A 22,165-nucleotide genomic window follows, 5' to 3' on the forward strand; every position below is an offset into this window, starting at 1 on the left:
GGGCCTCAAGGCGAGCCTCATATTGTGCAATTTTAAACCATGATTCCAATGAAGGAGCGAAAAATTAATTCCAATCCAATTCAAATTTGATTTGGATTTAATTGGAAAAGTTTTCTAAAATAGAACTTTATTTTAGGAAACAATTCGAATTTCAAATAATGATTGGTTGATTGGATTGAAAGCTTTCCCAAAATGATTTGTATGGAAAAGGAAAGAAATAATGGAGGGATTTGAATTTTGGAGGCGAGAGGGAGATGGGATGGCCGGCGGATAAACTAGGATTAGGGTTAGGGTTTGTGGGTTGGATGGCTTGGTGGTAGGAGAGGGTAGGCCGGTTGGATGTGGAGGGGAGGTGGGTTGGTGGGGTGGAGTTGGCTGGCGTCAAGGTGGGGGTTTGGCTAGGGAGAACCAGAGGCTAGGGGAGTTAGGGTCCTAGGCCGGCGGCTAGGAGGAAGGGGAAGGGAGAAACAAATGAAAAGGAAGAAAGAAAATAAAAGCCACAAACCCAGACGCTTCCAAGGTTGGTGGGTGATTCGGTTCCCTCTCCAAGGGGTTCTCTCCAAAGCTCTCACGCTCTCAAGCTCTCAAAACAAAGAGTTGTAGGAAATTTTTTTTATTATCATCCATTAACCCTCAAAGAAGAAGAGGGAGGCTTTAAATAACCCATACAATGAGAAAATATAAAGTACTACTATGCCCCTAGGGCTTACACATACCTAAACCTTTAAGTAAGGGCAAATATGGAAAAGCATAATAAAAATTCATAAATAAAACTAATACATCAATATAAATATGAAAATCAAAAGTAGAGCGGTGCAGTCGAGGCCGTAGATCTACGGCCACGCCTTTGATAAACTTTATATGTCCTGATGTCCTCATCACACCAATAATGAAAGCAGTTGAATGATCATGTTGGAAGATCAAAATGATTTGGAAGGTTTAGTTCAATTAGGTTTTTGAAGTAGTGTTTTTAAAAATCCCAAAAATTTCTTTATATCCTTGAAAAGAAAAAAGAATACAAAGTTTTTTTTTTCTTAGGGTTGCAAACAAACCCAACACAGATCGCTTAACTTATTTATTTATTTTTTTTTAAATTTTTTTTATCAATTGAAATCCATTGCGCCAAAATGGGGTTATTTGGTCTCTTTTAGTTTTTGTTTTCTAGCATGTTCTGGGGGGTTCTGGATCACTAAAAATTGATTTGAGCTTTGGGGTGCAATGCGTTTGAATATTTAGGTTGGTGCCTGGGATGCAAGGAGTGAGGGGATATGGGTGAATGAACTATATATATATATATATATATCCATATTCATTTCCCCAAAAATACGTACACTACGGTTGGAGGTAGAGAGAGGGTAGGTGTGAGCGAAAGATATATATATATATATATATATATATATATATATATATATATATAATTTGATTTTATTAAACCGTCGTGAGGCATAGATAACAAAGAACATTCATATATTTAGTCTCATTTACCCGTATGTTCACATCCTTGATTTTTTTTCTTATTTATAAGCACTTTAACATAAGCTATTTGCACGTTGATGTATCAATTGCGTTTCAATGACTTGCGTTCTTCACTTTAGAATCAATCTTGAATTCTTTAGACTCATGAATAGGCTTCAGATAGCTACTGCTCTTCTACCCAGGCTCTGCTTCTTTAGATTTTATAATTCTTCTATGATCGTTGACGCACTAAAAAAAACTGGCGACCTCTTCAATGCGATAGGATAAAGTACTTTGATTGGATATGATTAAGAGTACTAGTTTTCCCATAGTAGGGCTGAGCAGAAATGTTAAGTTAATTGAGACGTTGCATGCAACGAAGTGATTTCCTTGGATTCAATCATTGTGTTTGGCCAATTTTAGCTGTCAAGCCCAAAATATTTGATCGAAGTCTTTTCTTTAGAATGGTGAAGGATGGAAGTCTTATCAACCTGATCCATAATCACAAACAACACCTGCTACTGAGGCAACTATGCTTTTAGCTTTGGACTTGCTTCACTTTCCATAGAGTTATTAATCATACGTAGTCCAATTACCAGTTGGCTGAATTTTTATGCTTTTTGCCGCTTAGAAAGCTGTCGTAATTAAACCATCATTGAAATATAGGCTTATATTACTGAACCTTTTAAACATTAGGTAAGAGAAATATATGGTCTTGATGAAGATGCTTCATTTCGGAATGTCACATTTCGTTCTGAGAAGAGGCCAAAACCCTTGTATCTTGGAACAGCTACCCAAGTTGGTCAGGCCTGTTTTTCATTCTTTGGTTTTTCTTTGTTAGCAATTCATTTTGTAAATTTTCCTAATGTTTACACTTAACTATTTGCCTGCTTAATAGGAGTTATTCAAACTGAGGGGATACCCAGCTTGTTGAAAGTTTTGCTCCCTTCAAACAGTTTCGGTCTCCCATCTTTGTAAGTTTAGATTGCATTGTTGGTTGATATCATGCTTTGCATTGAAATAAAAGAAAATTTCCTCTCCCGCATCCATTTTGCAACAACTTGAAGTGTGGAGGAAAAAAAATTCATTTTTCTTGCCTTTTTTTTTGTATTGTTTGAACATCGATTCTACACGACCCTTGGTTGGAAATTTGCATAATTTATGTTTGACATTTTTTTAGCATTGGCTGTTCCTATTTATTATAACAACTTTATTATCAAACACAATGAAGTAGATATCATCCGTGTTATCTATAGAAATGTTGATGCTCATATTGTATTTGAAATTTGCCTAAGCACTCCTGCTTTGATGATCTTTGACCTGTACTCCATATGTTGACCGGCTATTTGAATCATTAATATATAACTTATGAATGCTATGGATTCATGATATGCTTGGTATCCTTTATATTAGAGCTTTTTTACTTGCACAACCTTTTGACGCGGGTGTAGATATTCAGTCTTGGCTTCCTTGTTCTGTGCCAGAAATATAGCTCAGCACAGCTAGAGGATGACATAATTTTCATTGGTCTATACTTGAAGTATGTTTTGAAAGCTTTGGTTTTTCATACCTGCACAGAATAGAAGGGAGGAAAAGAATTCTTTCATATTCCATAAATTATTTGATACAAGATGTCATGTAGACAAGTGTTGGAATGAACTAAAAAAATATTATATAAATTGTTAAATCTCAGCCGTCCCTTGGCATTTTGATACCACGGCTAGGATGAAGATCCGTGGGAGGCTTACCTGGATTGCGCTGATCTCCTTCCATATTTAGGTGGTTGATATAGGAAGGATTATATTAGAGCAATTATGTATGATTATATAATTATTTGTTTCTTTATTAAGATATCTTGTATAGATCTATAAATAGGGACAAGTTTGAGCAATAAAATAAAGCCTTTTCCCTCTTAAGTTCTCTAAATTTAACATGGTGTCAGAGCCTAAAGAGAGATAATATGTGAGTTCCACCACTAGCTTTCATTGTCATTGTCGTTGTCGTTCAGAGACTAAAGAGAAGGAAGCGGAGAGGAGCAAGCGGCCTTCATTGCCGATCTTATCTTGTTGTTACTACTTTTTAACCAACACAACCTTCGTTGCTATCCTGCTCTTTGTTGGCTTGATTAATTTAACATTCATCATTATCCTTTGCCACCAAAAATGCCTAAAGCTAATTTCCTTCGAAAGCTCTATGGAAGGCTCTATGCTCCAAAGAAGAATCTCCAAAATATGCAACCTTCTTATTACCTAAATTGGAAAAATTACTTGAAGTGGTCTCAATTAATGAAGACCTACTTAAAAGGGAAAGGAAATATACATCACCTCCTTGGAGGACCCAAAGAAGGAGATCCTAATTTTTTGGTATGGATGAAGCGGACTCCATGATTATGTCATAGTTGTTGAATTTCATGACTCAAAAAATTAGTGTTACTTTTACTTTTTTATCTATTGCAAGGGACATATGAGATGGCTCCAGGCAAACCTTCTCAAAAGTTTAGGATGCTGCTCAAATCTTTAAAATTAAGGTGAAGTGGGAAGCATAAAATAAGGAAGCAAGACTATGACAGAATATGCCACTCTCCTTCAAAGCTTGTGGCAAGAACTTGATCACTATAGTTGCATAGCGATTAAGTTCCCAGAAGATGCTGTCGTCCTAAAAACGTTTATTGAAAAAGATAGAGTATATGACTTTCTTGCAGGATTAAATACAGAGTTCGATCATATGTGTGTCTGGATCCTTGGCCAAGAGACACCTTCATTAAATGAGACAATTTCTCTCATTCGTGCTGAGGAAAACCGATAAGAGGTAATTGTGAAAATCTTAAAATTTTTAAGATTTTTTTGTTGACTTAGTGCAATCAATAATTATTTTAGGTTTCATTATAGCTCCAAATTACAAATCGTCTTATCAGAACATTTATAGTGTTGTGCTTTAATTACCATAATTTTTTCATTATTTTTGGACATTGTTGAAAGTTTTTTAAGAAATTGGCACCTTTCGGTACATGTGGGATTTTTGAGACCGTCAGGTGTCCGTTTTGCAAACTGATTTCATTAAAATTTTCTTAATAAAATGAGTTAATTTATGAATATTTTTTTATAATTTTTGAATTTAAAGATATAAAGGAATTTAGATAAGATTAATATTTCAATATTAAATAATTAGGAAAAATTAATATTTTTATTATAAAATCCTAATCCAATATCATATATTATGATAGAGCTTTGTTTTTTCATTTTTTCCCCAAATTGAGAAAACGTATTAAGGAAATTAAGGTAGAAAGTGAGGTTACAGAAATTCAAAATTTGATTTTGGGTGACTTCGAGCGGTTTTCGTCCGTCAGCCCAGTCGGTAAACTTGTTCGTCTCAAAGTAAGTCACTTTATGTCTATCTTAATTTTAAAAAATGCACAATTTTTAGTGAGTTTTTCAATTAAAATTTTATATCCATTAGCGAAAAATGCTAATAACTTTGCATAAGTTTAACTTTCTCCGCATAACTTTTTATATGTGATAGAGATTACAATTATGCACATTTTGAATTTTTTTTGAAAATTTTACAACGGTGCTTTGAAATTTGTGAGATTTTTATTAAATAAAAAATTATATAGATGTTGAAAAATAGTATTATAGTATAATATAAGTCTTAAAATGTCGTTTTAAATAATCTCTTATAATTTAGTAATTTACTAAAAATGTGTATTTTTGCCTAGTAGGATTTTCTGTTGTCTATCGTTATACAAAACTGTGAAAATTTATACATGCTTAATTGCTCTTTAATTACCATAATGTGATGATATATGTGCATATGTGATTAAATTATAATTGTTGGGAGTCATAAGGGGCCAGAATCTCTGAAGATTTTGTTTGTGACAGGGAATTGCTTGGAGTTATATGGGGCTAGAATCTTTTTAGATTCTGTCTGAGATAGGGATATTTGATATGTTATGGTGTATAAGCATACACAAAAAGGGAGTCTTAAGGGGCCATAGTCCTTTGAGGTTTTATCTTGGTCTGGAAAATGTGATATGAACTGCCATGTGATATGAATTTCAATTAATTTAATTGTTCAATATTGTTATTTTAATCAGGGAATAATTTTTATGTATTTATTACTTCTCTTAATATAGTGATTTATTTAATCCGCATTTAATTGCTTTTAAATATTTAACAAAATATTTGATAAAATAATATTTAAAAATTTAGATTGGTTGGTGCGGCTTGCTGAACTGTTGTAGTTCACTACGATTTTCAGGATCTGGGAAGGAGAAGAAGATTGTGAACCAGTAGTTCAGTATACTATCTGAGTTCACATATATTTTTGCTAGTTTGATTTTAGTACAATCATGACTAGTTAAATTTTCAATTATATAACTCTTGCCTGTAGCCATGTACTGTATTGTAGATATTTGTTTTGATTAAATGAAAGAAATATGATAGATGAGTTTATTTTTAATATTTGAATGATTTAGGAGCTATGTAGTCTGTAGTTTATGTTAATGAATATTATTAGTAAAAAATCTGAAATAATTTCAAAAATAGATATTGTGATTTTTCTGTCACAATTCAACACGACAAGACCTGTGCTGGTCGGGTTGGGTTGTGACAATAATGCTGGAAGCAAAGGTTGTTGAAGGTTCAATAATAGTGGCAACCAAAGAGGAGCCATGGAAAGAAAGAGGTAAGGACTCCTCAAAGCCTAAAGACAAAGACTCCCTTTGGTGCAGCTATTACAAGAAATCAAGACACATAAAGGAGACATGCTGGAAGATAAATAAACCCCCCTCCTGTGTAAGGAGTAGAATCAAAAGAGTGGACAAAAAGGCACATCACAAGCTAACTCTATAACAAGTTAGTCCACCCCATAATGATAAGCTAAAAGAACTCTTAGTATCCCTTGAAAAATCACATGAATCTCCTCTTGCACATTCTGGTGAGTTTCCTATATCCATTGGATTAAGTGCCTCTAGAAATCATTTGAAAGGTTTATGGATTATTGACTCAGACATCACAGATCACATGACACTCCATTATCCACTTCATCAACTATACTCCTTGCCCATGTGATAATGAAATCACTACTGCTAATAGTTTTCTTACCACAATAGTATGCCAAGGAGACACTCTTATCTCCCTCACTCTACAAAATATGCTCCATGTACCTTAATTATCTGCAAAACTAATCTTCATACAAAAATTTATCAAGGGGCCTACACCTAGCAACATTCGTGAGATTCCAAGGGAGAAGCCTGTAGGAGAAGGAAGTGGGGGAAATTTAAATAAGCTAGCTGAGACGGAGGTGTAAGAGAAGAGGTCAAATGGATTATTCTTCCAATATGATGAGAATTATACTCCAGGGCATAGGTGCAAAGACTGAACTCTTCAGGTTCTCACAGTCTGTGATGACGAGGAAGCTAAGGAGGTGGGTGTGAAACCGGGTAGAGGAGGAAGACAAGCTGCATCTGGATGTGGCAGAGGTCTTTCTGAACTCAGTGGTAGGATTTACTCTAAGCCATACCATGATGGTGAAGGGGAAAATAGCAGACCGAGAGGTGGTAGTGTTGATCAACAGTTGGGCTACCCACAATTTCATTTCCAACTAGGTCGTGGACCAATTGGTGGTGACTTTGGTGGATACAACGAGCTATGGAGTGATGATGGGCTCGAGGAAGGTGGAGACGGGAAAGGGCATCTGTAGGGGAGTAGTGTTGACCATAAAGGGAATTAAGGTGAGGGAGGATTTTCTCCCATTTGAGTTAGGAAACATTGATGTTATCGTAGGGATGAAGTGGCTGCGGACCTTGGGGAATACCAAGGTTAACTGGGGGGCATTGACCATGGAGTTGGTAGTGGAGGGGAGGAGAGTAGTGATCAGGAGAGATGTGGGGCTATTCAAAGCCATGTTGTCCCTTAAAATCATGGTGGAGAGTATACATGAGGTGGGGGGATGATTCTTGTTGGAGCTACATAGAGTAGAGGGGAATTAGACTGGAGGAGGGTGGAGACATTCCTCCTTCAATACATCTGTTAATACAACAATTTAAAGAGGTCTTTCAGCCACCTTAAGGATTACCGCCCCCAATGGAGCATGAGCGTGCCATCAGCCTGAGGGAGGTGGTGTCATCCATCAGTGTTAGGCCATACCATTACCCTCAATTTTAGAAGAATAAAATTAAGAAATTGATCAAAGAGATGTTGCAGGCAGAGATTATCTGGCCTAGTGTGAGCTTTTTTTCTAGTCCAGTCTAACTGGTTAAGAAAAAAGACTCGAGTTGGAGGTTTTGTATTGACTATAGAGCTTTGAATAAGGAAGCTGTATCAGATAAGTTTCTTATCTCTGTGATAGATGAGCTATTGGATGAGTTGAGTGGGGCAGTTATCTTCATCAAGATTGATCTAAAGTTCGGGTACCATCAAATTCGCATGAAAAAGGAGGACATGTCGAAGACTGCTTTTATAATACATGAGGGACGTTATGAGTTCCTGGTGATACCTTTTGACCTCACTAATGCCCCAGTTACCTCTAGTTCCTAATGAACAAGATTTTCAGACCCTATTTCAGGAGATTTGTGTTGGTTTTCTTTGATGATATCTTGTTGTATAATGGGTCAGATGAGGAACAATGTGAGCACTTGAGGATGGTCCTAGAGGTGTTGCAGGAGCAGCAACTGAGGGCAAAGTTGAAGAAATGTTATTTTGCACAGGTTAGTTTGGAGTACTTGGGACTTGTAGTTTCTTAGGAGGGTGTAACCCGCAAATCAGGCTATGATTAAGGCAATGCTTAGACTGCTACTGGTAAAGAATCTGAGCGAGCTAAGGGGATTTCTAGGGTTGATAAGATATTACAGGAGGTTTGTAAGGGGCTACAAAACAATCGCCTGGCCACTGACAGAACAATTGAAGAAGGATAACTTCTTGTGGGAGAATTGCATGACCACCATGTCGATCTTGGCCCTACCAGATTTTAGTCAGGTTTTTATAGTGGAGATGGACGCATCAAGGTATGGATTGGGAGCAGTACGCATGTAGAGCCACCAACTTATTGCTTACTTCCGCCAGGTGTTAAAAACTAGAGGTAAGTTGAAGTCAGTCTATGAGAGGGTGTTGATGACCATTGTACTAGTCATCCAAAAGTGACAACCTTACTTGTTGGGTTGACATTTCATTGTTAGGACGGACCAGCGGAGCCTAAAGTACCTGTTGGAATAGAGAATGGTGATAGAGGAGCACTAGAGGTGATTGTCAAAGTTATTGGGATATGACTTTGAAATTCAGTATATGCCAGGGATATCCAGAGAACAGGGCGGCATATGCCTTGTCCAGATGTATGGGGAGTTCCAGGAGATGGTGGTATAGATACCGCTGATGTTAGATTGGGAAGACATTAAGGAGGAAAGTGCATGGGATGAGGAGCTGGGGAGGATGAGGGAAAATTTATTAGAGGATAGGAATAGCCATTATGGCTATTCTCTAGAAGGGGAGAGGCTGTTGTGCCAAAGGTGATTTGTGATGTCGAGGACATCAGTACATATTCCACAACTACAACAGTAGTTCCATGGGAGAACTGTGGTTGGGGGTCACTCGGGGGTGCAGAAGACCTACATGAGACTGACCATGGAGTTGTATTGGAAAGGGACGCACAAAGATGTGTAGGAGTTGGTAGCCAGTTATGGGATATTTTAGAGGAATAAGTGTACGACAATGGCTCTTGAAAGACTACTTCAACCCCTTGCTCTGCCTGATCGGGTGTGGGAGGGGGCCTCTATGGATTTTATTGATGGGCTACCCTGATCTGAGGGGTTTATAATAATTCCGGTGATAGTGGATAGGCTGAGCAAGTATGCTCACTTCGTCCTCCTACGACATTCCTACACGACAGTGACAGTGGCAACAACTTTCATAAGAGAGGTAGTCTTACTGCATGGGTTCCAGAGTCTATTGTTTATGGGACAAGGTGTTCCTCAGCCATTTCTGGAGGGAGTACAACTTACCAACCCTAGACGGAAGTGGTTAATAAGAGCTTGGAGACCTACTTATGATGTTTTGTGTCAAAGACACCTTAGTTGTGGGCCAAGTGGCTAGCATGGGCTGAGTACTTGTACAACACTTCATATCATTCTGCTTCCTAGATGATCTTATTCAAGGTGTTGTACGGACGAGACTCACCTTACTTGGTGCATTTTGGGAAGAATAGCACTCCAGTTTTTTCAATAGAAGAGTACTTGGAGGAGAGGGATAGGGTGTTGGAAAAATTGAAAATTCATCTAGTGAGAGTGCAACAGATTATGAAGAAATGGGTGGATAAGCATAGGAGTAACATCCATTTTGAAGTTGGGGATAAGGTATTCTTGAAGTTTCACCCTTATAGGTAGGCAGAGGACAATAGCTAATAGAAGGAACGAGAAAATGACTCCACGATATTTTGGCCTTTATGAGATATCAGAGAAGATTGGAGCAGTAGCTTATTGCTTGAGATTACCCCCCACTGTTACCATACATATAAAATTCTATGTATCTCAGCTGAGAAGAGCTATTGGGGATCACACAACATGTTTAGAGTTGCTGGCCACACTGACTGAGGAGTTGGAAGTAGTTTTAGAACCACTAGAGCTACAGGGGGTATACCAGGGAGGAGGGATCAAAGAAGTGTTGATTAAATGGAGGGACCTTTCTAATTATGACGCTACATGGGAGTTGTACGAGAGGACACAACATCAATTTCCATCTTTTCACCTTGAGGATGAGATGATTCTTTGGGAGCGAGGTATTAATAGACAGGTCCAGGAGGGATCAGTCCAGTCGGCCCAACACTTGGGCCGACCTCTTGTTCATAGCAGGCTTGCGCCTCCCTCATGTGGGGCCCAATTCTTAAAGAGAGAGAGAGAGAGAGAGAGAGAGAGAGAGAGAGAGAGAGAGAGATGTGATACCAAATGCAAGGAGCTTTGTAAGAAATTAAAATTGAGTTGGCAAAGAAATTACAACTAATAACTTATGGCGATAGCAAGAAAATCATTAAAATTTCGTAGTTATCAACTAGCTTAGGCGAAGAAGTATGTAGATTAGCCAAAACTTTCAGACAATCAAAAATAGTAGCAACACTAAAAGCTATTACAACAATCCTCCATTTAATAACGAGAAGTTCACCTTGGGGAAATACTCACTCAACTATACTAGGCTTTGCGAGAGAAGAATTTCAGCACACCATACGATGCCACGAGGAAGGTTGTGATGCCAAGGGTCTTGAGCCACGGAGAGGTCGACGATGACGTGGAGGGCGTGAATGCTGGACTTTCAAGACTCCAAGTGTGCTTTGCAAATTTCCGGTCGTAGATGCTCGCAAGGATTGGTACGACTCTTTCCAAGTACTATTCTACGGTGGTTTCGTCTTCAAATCCTATGTCGAAGCAAGGTGACCGTAGAATGTTGATAAACGGCCAAGGCATTAAACTAGCATTTAATGGGAAATCTCCATGAGGGGGCCGGCGGCATGCTTGGAGGAGGAGAGGGAAATTAAGGGGAAGGGGTTTCTAAATTAGGATGATGATGTGGAGCATTCTATCATGCCTCCGAAATAGACTAAATTGAAATTGAAATTGGTCATCAAAACTTTCCTAAATGGGGATTCCAAATTTGGAAAGAATTGAAAATTTGAAAATTTCGAATTTCAAATTTAGAATTTGATTGGGAGGGGGTCGGGTGGGTGATGAGGGATGACCGGTGAAGTGGCCGGCCGTGACTTGGGTGATGGCCGGCGGCAAGCTTCCAAGGCCGGCGGCAAGCTTCCAAGGTCGGCGGCAATAAGGGACTAGGGGTGGAATTCCGTGGTGGTGGAGGTGGAGAAGATGATGGTAAAGAGTAGGAACAAGAAGATAACTAAATTAACCACGAGTTGCGGACTCTTCCAACAACTGGTGGGCCTTGCGCTTTGCTCTCCTTGAGCTCTCTCTCTCTTTCTCTTCACGCTCTCATGCAAGAAGAAGAAAAGAAGCACAAACTAGATTTTCATTCAAATATTCATTTCCTATTACAAGAGAAAAGGCCCATATATATAGGTCTCAAGTAACATGAAGAAATAAAGACTAAATTGCCCTCAGGGCCCCAACATGACTCGACTCAACTCAACATAAGGGTACAAAAGGAATACATAAAATAAAATGCATAATAACTAAAAATATAAGCTCTGAATCGTGGCCGTCGATCTGTGATGCTTCCGGCAATACACCTGTTTGAACCTTGGATCGATGTCCTCATCAGAGAGAGAGAGAGATTAGGATGCAAAATTTGAATTAGGAGGGCTATTTAGTCTTTTTTGAGGAGTTATTTTGTGTGCTTTATGTAGGAGGTTGGAATTAGGGTTAGGGTTATCTTGATTGTTTGCTGAAATTTTGTGTTTTCTTTGGTGTTCTTAGGCTCTAGTGACATTTAGAGAGTTGGAAGAGAAAGATCCTCCTCTCGAATAGAGGATCAATTATATATTGTTATTTTCTTCCTGTTCTCATTAATTTCTACCATCTATTTGCTGTCTTTCCTGTGATTGATTGAAGGTTTGTGGTGAAGTCTCGGTGAAATTCAGATTTCTTGTAAGATTGCTTGAGATCTACAAGGGTTTCCTATCATAGATATATGGCAACATGGTTAAAAGTTCAGAATGATTTGTGGAGGTTTAACACTTCATGAACATTTAGTTTAAACAAATAAAAGATGAGGACTTAGAAAGCTGTCCCCATATACTTAGAATATGTCTAATGATGATGATGTCACGATACTGTGGTCCTAGGTATTTTCATGGAGATAAATGAATCTCTTATTTAATGTAACTAAGTAAAGGTTTCGTTTATGGTAAATGATATAGTGATAGTATTACAAACACATTTCTTGTACTAATTAGCTAATATCAGACATCTGATAAGCTTTGAAGTTTGAACGAGCCTGCAGTTGGATTTGTTAAAGTCCCATCATTTTCTGTTATTAATGCTAGTAGGAGATGTGTTGAGTATTTAGGGTACCCGAACATGTGATGCTAATATGTGAATATTTGCTATTAAGGCTTATCCTGGCTTACACTGGCTGGTTTAGATAAACCTTAAACCCTAACCCAACTTCTATATCTCGAATTTAATCCTTGTTACTGGGCTTGGATGGCTTTGCTCTGATAATATTGGATTTATTTTGATTGAGATTACAGTTGCGCTCTCTCAATTCAAATGATAGCTCTAGTTTAATTTTACGGTAGAAGTAACCTGAAAAAGTACATTATTTTAATTTTACTTGCATCCTACGGTTTTCATCTTAAAACATACATTAATATTGAAATATTATCTTTTGTCTTGCCTTCTGTTATTTAATTTTTAATATTTACTTGAGGCACTTTACCTACACGTTTTATTTTTATTTGTTGCTCAGAATTCTTAAAAATTACCAGAAAGTGCGTATGATTTATGTAGATTATAAGCTTTATCTCCATTAAAGATTATCTCATATGCTTGAAAATTTCAAAAACCTAATTGTTTGCACTCTACATATTTCAGGTATATCAAAGATCTACTTCTTAATCCTCCAACTTATGAAATTGCATCTGCAATTCAAGGTGAGCTTTTTTTGATATATTTTTAAGATTGAAGTACTAATTTAATCTTAGATTTGAAATAATAATTTTACCTATTGCATACATCTTGTATGTTTATCGTGGATAAATATGTGATAATTTACCTGAATGCAAAATTTATTCTGAGAATGCTCTTAGATCAACGCCACTGATCTCACTGTTGGACTTCAACCCTTTTCTTTTTGAACTTCTGTCCTCTCTACTGCAACCTTATAGATCTATGAGGTTTTTATTGCTACCTCACCAATTTAAGGAGCTATTTTAATTATTTAGTAGTTATTTCTATTTCCTGATTTTGTATGTTCTCTATTAGAAGCTTTCCTAGGATTGTATAAATTCTGTACGCGTTTAAGTGAATCTTACACCACAATTCCGCAATTCTTTTCATAGTATCAAAACTATAGAAAAGTTTTTAATAAATTTTTCTCTTTTTTGAGACATAATCCTTCTAAGTTTTTTTCTTTTTCTGCTCTTGTGAACACAATGTTGCTTCCATCTCCAAGGACAATAACTACAATATAACCAAAGTGTCAAGTTCTCCAAGGACAATAACTACAATTGTTGACCTTCATGTAAAAACAAAAAAAAAAAAAAAAAGCATCGCATACATACCTTACCCGTCGGATCCATGATTTTTGTGAAAATCCTGCCGAAATCCCGTCAAAATCACTGTATATGCGGCACCGTTCGCGTCTGTTCCCGCAAATCCTTCGATAAGGCCTCGATCGTTGCCCTTTGAGGTCGTTAAATACCAATGGAAAGGAAGCCTTCGGGACGATTTCCCCACTCGATCGCAGAAGCTCCCAAACCTTCGCTACTTCTCTCTCTGCCCTCCCACAGACGTGAATCCTCTGCTCTCGACTCCAAGCCACAACCGAAGCTCTCCGGATACCTCTGTTCCTCCCACTTTCGCCTCTCCCACTGCCGAGCTCCACGTACTCAATCGCCTACGACCACTCAGCCCACGCAAGCTCCTCGACCTCCAACCTCCTTCCCTGTACCGAAGTCACTGCCGATCTCCTATCAGAACTCCACCGAAGCCTCATCCTGTCAACCTCACTCCATCTGCCCCTTGCCCGACCAATCGGTCGTCCCGATCTAGAGAAAGAGAGAGAGGGAAAGGGAAGAGAATCCGACCTACCTCACGCTCGGCTTCGCTCCAACTCCGACTTTCCCTCCTATCGGATCGGTCCATTCCGATCAGAAGTAGCAACCAGAGCTCGCTGTGAAGGTAATTTTCTCCCTTACATTCGCTTCTTCGGCCAAATCCCGTGGATCTGCTGAGTCGAATGAGGGAAACGAGAGATTTATTCCTCCGTGAGGCATGGGATAATCAAACAGAATTTACCATAGATCCTGTACAAACTTTGCATGAATCTAATTAACTTAATTATAATTAATTTCACTTAGTTATATTTAATTACTAATAGTGATTAATTATGATTAATTGAAATCACTTATAATTCCTAAATTAGATTCTTGCTCCCGAAGTTAGCGGTGGATCGGAAAACCGCCCATGCACGCCTTTGTTGTGCGTGGTGGGATGGGACCCCGGTGCGACGCCTACAACGAGGCGGGCAATCACCTCAAAGCCTTATTTCAATGTTCGTGGCGGACCGAAAAATCGCCCATGCACTCCTTTGTTGCGCATGGCGTGATGGGATCCCGGTGCGACACCTACGACGAGGCGTGGTCACTCATAAGTACCCCCGAGCGGGAAAAAAATTGTTTTTTTTTTAAATACTTTTAAAACCCCATGCACGCCATTGTTGGTGTGGTGGATGAAAAACAAAAAAATACCACCGCGATGTCTCACATACACCAACTGTGCACGTCTTTGTTGACGTGGCAGGTAGGCAGCCTCTTGGTTTTTCCCCTAAACGGAGGAGACGCCGGAAGGCTGCTGAAATTTGGATCGAAAATACAAGGACTTTGAACAATGTTTGGACAATAACATCAACTCAAATTTGAACTCAAATGACAAAGAACTTAGTGCAAAGAACTTGAACCGAACAAAGATACATAAGACTTGGATAGAGCTTGCACTGAGCATTAAATGAACTAAATCATGCCCAAACCGATCATAAAATAAATTCGAGTCATCAAATAATGAATAAGTAAATGCTAAGTGAACAACTCACTTACGGATCAATCAAGCCAGTGGATATATCCATCTCCTTCAAGAAGAAGAATCATATGCGCAATAAGCGCGATAAGCTTCTTGCAAATAGAGACCAAATTGAAGGAATACCGATGAATATTACATAAGCAGATATGATTTTCTCTTCTTCATAGAGGGACTTGATATGTAATAATGATGAGACATGCCCAAATACATTCAAGTGAAGTATTGAAGCACAAGCAAGTACATCAAACTTCTACAAGCAAAGAAGACTAATACACTATGAACACAATGATCTGAAGAATATGCAATGAATACTAGGGGTATTCATACAGTCAACAATAGCTTAATTATAGATCTAAGATACACTTAGCAACATACACATAAACGACAACAAATGATAGATGATGGAGATCATAACCACCTAGGGGAAGACAAGTACACGGATCCCTTGTAAGCAAAAGATGATTGATCAACAACCAGCTGGGCAATGAATTGCAAATGCCTCCAAGGTTGTGGAAGACCCGTTACATGTACCATGTGTTATCCATAGGCGAACAATGGATGATCCATCACAAATCAAATGTAAATATCTATGAGATTTTGGGGAAGACCGGTTGCATTCTCAGTGTATCAACCACAAGCAAAATATCAAAGGACAACAACAAGTACAAGCTCCTACAAGTCACTGTAGGAAACTCGTCATACACATAATATACTATCTACTAACAGATATGGAAGAACTACAGTAAATTCAAGTGTTCATGTATTTAAAGCAGGAGATTCGTTAGTGCATATCAATTCGCCTGCTGAAAGCAACAAATGATGCACGACAGTCTACCTGTACGTAGCAACGAACCACTCAATTCAGAAGCTGCTACGCCACGCCACCGGATCTGCAACATTCGTACAAGCAGACAGAAGGCATCTACGAACTACAATGCCGCACCACCGGATCCGCAACTTCTATGTAAGCGGACAGAAGGCGTCTACAAATACTTTCAAAGTACCCCCGCACGTGCACCGTAGCTTGTATACACATAGGTACACCAAAAGGGGTAAAAGCAATTAAGAACCAGCATGGGACCCGGCGAGCATGTTATTGGTACACGTTTAGTCTAGGGATGCTGCGCGGGTTATTGAATTTGAACTCGATCCTCCTAAACAGGTAAAAAGGAGTCGATAGGGTTTAATTATAAAATGCCCCCAAACACCCGCACGGGCCCCGGCGAGCATGTTATTGGTACACACGTGACGTCTAGGGATGCTGCGCGGATTAATAAGTGAATTCAAGTTCGAACCCGATCCTTCTATACGGGTCAATAGAAGTTGACAGGGTTCGAACAATCAAACAAGTATACGGTAATGGTGACCAGTATATTTGTTTTGATACATTCAGATTGAGCCTTCAAAGGTCTATAACAATACAAATTCACTAATATGGGCATAAAACATATGAAATATGATCATCTATCGATAATTCGATAGAGTCGATAAGATTCAATCAATAAAAGAGAAATTACCCTGAACACCCCGATGATGGCCGTGTTGAATGTCTATTTCAACCGGAGAGGTTCACAAATATTTTCAAATACCTCTCAAAAGTCCATTCAAAATCCAAATTTCACAAATCCTAAAATCCAAATATTTAAAATTGAAATAATCCATCCATTTAATTAAAGCAAAATCCATCCACCCTCCGCAACAGTTTGCTGGGATGGATAAATTGAAATTTACTTTAGCTCACATAGAGCCAAATGCCTAGTCGAAAATATCACTAAGATCCATTCTCAAACAATCTCCTGCTAGTAAGGATTCTACGTATCTGATCGACGATTAGCCTTAATCGAAAGTTCTATCTCGTGATTGGGAGGGGTAATTAACTATAGGGGCTTGCGCCTATAGGAAACCAGAACTCAGATCATAAAGTTCTCACAAATGAGGGCAAAATCTCTGGGGAGTGTCTTATCTACAAGCCCATCTTTCTTCCAAAATTTACCCCGGAACTTATTCCGTTAAAACTCCCTCGCAAGATAAAAAGCACAATCAAATGTGCGAGCGGAGGCCGGGGCCGAATTTTCGGAGCCCACAACAATATAACCAAAGGGTCTCATTTGTAAATTTTTTGGTTATATCCTAGCTATGAGACTCTATATTTATGAAGTGACACGTGCATATTCTTAGATTTATCAAAGGAAATATGAGATACAGTTAAACAATTGTATTTTAAAGGCCATAATGTTGCACATATATAAAAAGTCAAGACCAATATCTCATCTCATCCAAACTAATTTTTATACACCTAAATTATTTAATAACTTATTATCTTGTCAAACGCCAATTAAAGATTCTAAGTGTAGTGTTATGTTTTATCTTTTGTGTTGCATCATTCAGAAACAGGAATAATTAGACTTGCTAATGAGATGACATCCGCCTTATTGAGGAATCTAATGATCATGAAAGTTCTATAAAACCCTCTATATTATCACCTCGTTCATAAACTCTTAAATTCAATAAAACAAGATATTGCTTCTTCACTTGTGTCTTTTTCATTCTTTTTTTATTCTCAAAATTTGGTCATTCATCATTCAAAGAAGTCATTATTAAAGAATTTTATTATGATGTTTATAAAGCGGCAAAACATAAATGTACCATTTTCTCATAAGTGACATAAGAATCCTGTTGACCTCAATACTAGGGGTTTGAGTCGATTGCGCACGGTAAGTTTAAAAGTGAAAGGGCACGACATTGCATGAAACTCACTGACGCATGTTGACCAAAAATCTAAATCAGCGAAATAGCATCCGTTCATGAAATGGATAGTGCGAGGGCATTTCGGGCTGTTGAAACATCTAAGATCGACAATTATATTGGTTGGGGTTAAAATTTCGCGTGTGCGGAATCAACGTAACATGCGTGAATGACGATGATTTGACGAGCGGATCGAGCCACGATAAGTATTTATCATTAATTTTAAAGTAATGTTAATTTTTACATTTAAATTTAATTTAACAAAAAAATTGAAATCTAATTAAACCTAACCCTTATTCCCCTCACATAAATACACTTGTACCCTCACTACCTCATTCCACTCTCCAATCCAGCTGAGACTGACGCACGCTCCTCTCCCTAACGCTCACGCGACCCCCTCCTCCCTCCTCCACGCTTGGCCTCACACACGAAAGGAACCAAAGCCCCCTCTCCCTCTCGATTCGTTTATGCCAACCCAACCACCAGCCTCCTCAGTTAGCTGCCGTCGTCGCCAGCTACTCCCGCCTCCACCCTTCAGCCAGCCGGCCACCACTCTTCCTTTTCCCTTTCTTCTTCTTCCCCTTTCTTCCTGATCTTCTTTCTTCCTCTCTTCTTCTCCTCTTCCTCCAACTTCATCTTCTTCGTCAAAACTACAAAAACTCTAACACTAATCTCTCTCTCTCTCTCTCTCTCTCTCTCTCTCTCTCTCTCTCCCTATTTGTTAAATTCTGATATTCTCTGCACAAAATCTCTTCCCTACACCTCCTACACTTCCTCCATCAAAAACTCTAATTTTCTCTCTATACCTAGAGAGAGAACTCACTAACCATCATCATACCCCTCTCCCTAAACTCCTCTCTTTCCCTACATTTCTCTCTCCACCACTCTCTCTCTAAAAAGAGAACTTTTTTCCCCTCTCATTTCACTTTGTTTACAAGAAAGCAAAAAAAAAAAGTGAAAGGTAAGAAAGAAAGAAGAAAACTTGTGCTATGTGTTGCCTCATTGTCTCGCCTTCCTTGCCCTCACTACTGCGCACGCTGAGGTATAATTCGAACCTGATGCTAGTTTTATTTTATGAATTGTTGTGCATGTAAAACTAAGTACCTGTGACTGCCTTTCTTAGCAGGCTGAGAAACACTAACTTGCATGAGACTAAGTACCTATAACTGTTTTTCTTGTTAGGCGGGAAAACACTACCTTGCATGAGATTAGGTACCTGTGATTGCCTTTCTTGGTAGTGGGGAAACACTTTCTTACATGAAACTAAGTACCCGTGACTAACTTTCTTGGCAGGCGAGGAAACATTGACTTGCATGAGACTAAGTATCTGTGACACTTTTTCTTGGGAAGTAGGGGAATACTGTTGAGTATATGAAACAAAGTACGTGTGACTGTCATTCTTGGCAACGAAGAAACACAATGCTTTATAAACAGGTATATGAAGACCTGTGACTTCCTTTCTTGATAGGCAAGGATTGGAGATTTCAGCCATGGTGTCATCTGACATCGACCATGCACACTTTTCTTGGCATGGTGGGAAGGCTTAGCTCCACGATGCAACCTCGTACACTGGGACGATGTCGGAGTATTGCTAAAATTTACACCTAAAATTAAAAAAAAAAACATTGGGTTTTTGATGATCTAACCCTTAAGCCAACAAAAAATAAAATAATTCATGAACCCCTAAGTTGCAAACACTGAAAATTAAAAACAAAAAAAGAATTAAAAATCAAGCATACAATGAACTTGTAGGGGAAATGATTGCTCGCCAACAAGCACAAATCAAATTTCATTCTTAGCTCCTGGTTTACTTATGCATAGCCAAGTCCCTTTGCAACACACTCTTTGATCTAAAATGTGTAAAGCTGAAGTGAATTGAATAACTACATATTTATAACCTATTAATATTGATTCCCATGCGGGACCGTTGAGCCAAAATTCAAATGCAAAATAACAAGGGAAGATATGCATGTGAAAGACATGTTAAGGGGTAAAATATGAAAGTTTGTGGGTGATAATTAATCTAAAAATATAAAATTATTTATGCTCCTAGGACGGCACATTTATATTAATGGCTGCCATGTAGGATTCCTCTCGCATATCCACGATAATTATCATAATTAAATCATCGTTAAGGAAATAATACCATCAATCATATCACAAGTCACAAGCGTGCAAGTGCCATAGGTAGCGTACACGCCAACTATAAAAAGCAAAGGGACTCTTATTCTTGTGAATTGGTCGTACACCCCATAAATGCTTGTACACTGTTGCATGTCACGGGTTGCATGACTCTCAGTGATGTGTGCGAGACATGTCTAATCATCAAAAGAGATATCTCCCACATGTCTCATAATCATATAGTGCAATTGTACTTGCGACATACAAGTGCACTATATGAGCGCACTAAGTAGCATATACAGATACTGTTGATAATGCAAATGCACCAATGTTCATTCAAGCGTGTAATAGAATTGTGCAAGTGCATCGAGATTTATGCAAGCGTGTAATTCATGCAAGTGAAAATGCATTGCTCGGGTATACTATGCAACATACAAATGACTCATGCATGCATGTCAATTACATGCAAATATATCATGCATACACCAAATAACATACAAACGTATTGTGCTTGTACTATATACAACATGCAAACACATCATGCATGTACCACACAACATATAAAATTTTATGCAAGCACGTTAAGTAATGCGCAAATGTATATACAAATACTCAAGTACATATGCAAACATTTAAATGCATATGCAAGGATACAATTATGCAAATGCACACGTGAATGTGTATGTGAACATGCATATATGTCATAAACATCCATTGCGTCACGCACTGTGCAATGTGCAAAATGCATTATGTAAATGCACATGATTCGACATACAAATGCATTATTATACTAACGTGCAAATATATTATACGTTGTACAAAAGCTTTAAGTCACCACACAAATGCATTATGCAAAAGTGCACTGGAAATACACATATTCGCATGGGCCCCGACGAGCACAATAAATACATAAGCGAGACGTCTGAGGATGCTCCACTGACTAAAAAAGATTAAATGAAGTTTAAATTTATTTCTTTGAAAGTGTGTAAACATATTATGCAAATGCATTATCATTCACACACATAACTTAAAATTATATTTAAATCACCTGCATGTGCTCTGACAAGTGCGTTATACTCCTAAACTCTTGCATGAGAATGCCGCATGGGTAAAACGTGAACCTAAGTTCAAGTCCAATCCCTCCTCCTTGAATGAATCGGAGTTGACACTACTTGAACCTAAACAAGTTTACGGTCGTAGCATTGACTGGTGTATTTTGTTTTATATGTTCACTTTAGCTTCAATGCCTTCTATAAGAAAGATTCACTTAGTAAAACTGTACTTGTAACTTTTTGGAAAGCTTAAACCTTTGTCACTTTATTCAGTTCACCATTTCTATCTCCGTACCCTCTTACTAGCCTTGAGTAAACTGTGTAAAGTTGGCAACCACACTGACTGGACCAAATTTCAGGCAGTTTTTGGTGAATGCTTCGTTCCTCTGATACTTGCTGATTTCTCGGTTTGCCTTTTTTCCAAATTTGTTGAATCCTTTTGCAATATTTTTGCACTTATAATAACTTGTTTCAATTATGTTTGTTGGGTTGTTATGCCAATGTTAATTTACTGGGTGGTTTTACAGAGGCATGCAGGCGTATGCGTTGTTTAACATGCTCAATTCCTGAATTTACTTGTCTCTCGGCTGCAAAGGTTGTACTATTTATGCTTATTTTCAAAGAATGATGATCATCTTGTTTGCCCTTTGCTTTCGTATGAAAATTTTACCATATTATATTATTTATAAAACCACTAAACATTATTAAGTGGCCTTTAATCAGCTTTACATAGTTATAGTTTCATAAGTTATTTTGCTGATTTTCAACGAAACAGCATATTCTTACGGCTGATGATAATGTTTCCTTTATGTGCAATCAAATAATTTATATAATGCTTGATGGTGGCCATCCAGAACTTGTTTGGAATTTCAATTTATCATCCTAATTGCTGTCAAATTTCTTTGTTTTATGATGCTTTCGCTTATGAATTAGTTCATGAATGTGTTCTCCTAGAACTTAGATGCTATTTTCATTATTATCTAGGATTTTAGAATCATTGTCTTTTGTTTTCTATTTATTTTCTTATGAACGATATTGATGGACTTGTATCTTACTC

At 38.0% G+C, this 22,165-nt stretch overlaps 1 protein-coding gene across 3 annotated transcripts in view; it reads left to right on the forward strand.

Moving 5' to 3' along the window:
- LOC110111593 (DNA mismatch repair protein MSH1, mitochondrial) overlaps window positions 1-22,165 on the forward strand; it is a 145,440-nt gene that overhangs the window by 58,845 nt on the left and 64,430 nt on the right. For all 3 annotated transcript variants that reach the window (XM_020843524.2, XM_020843528.2, XM_020843530.2), the window contains 4 exons: window positions 2,152-2,257; window positions 2,354-2,429; window positions 12,986-13,044; window positions 21,636-21,703. In XM_020843524.2, coding sequence (XP_020699183.1) covers window positions 2,152-2,257; window positions 2,354-2,429; window positions 12,986-13,044; window positions 21,636-21,703 — 309 coding nt within the window. The remainder of the gene's footprint in view (window positions 1-2,151; window positions 2,258-2,353; window positions 2,430-12,985; window positions 13,045-21,635; window positions 21,704-22,165) is intronic.

This window comes from Dendrobium catenatum, unplaced genomic scaffold, assembly GCF_001605985.2.
Source record: "Dendrobium catenatum unplaced genomic scaffold, ASM160598v2 fragScaff_scaffold_1417, whole genome shotgun sequence".
NCBI lineage: Eukaryota > Viridiplantae > Streptophyta > Magnoliopsida > Asparagales > Orchidaceae > Dendrobium > Dendrobium catenatum.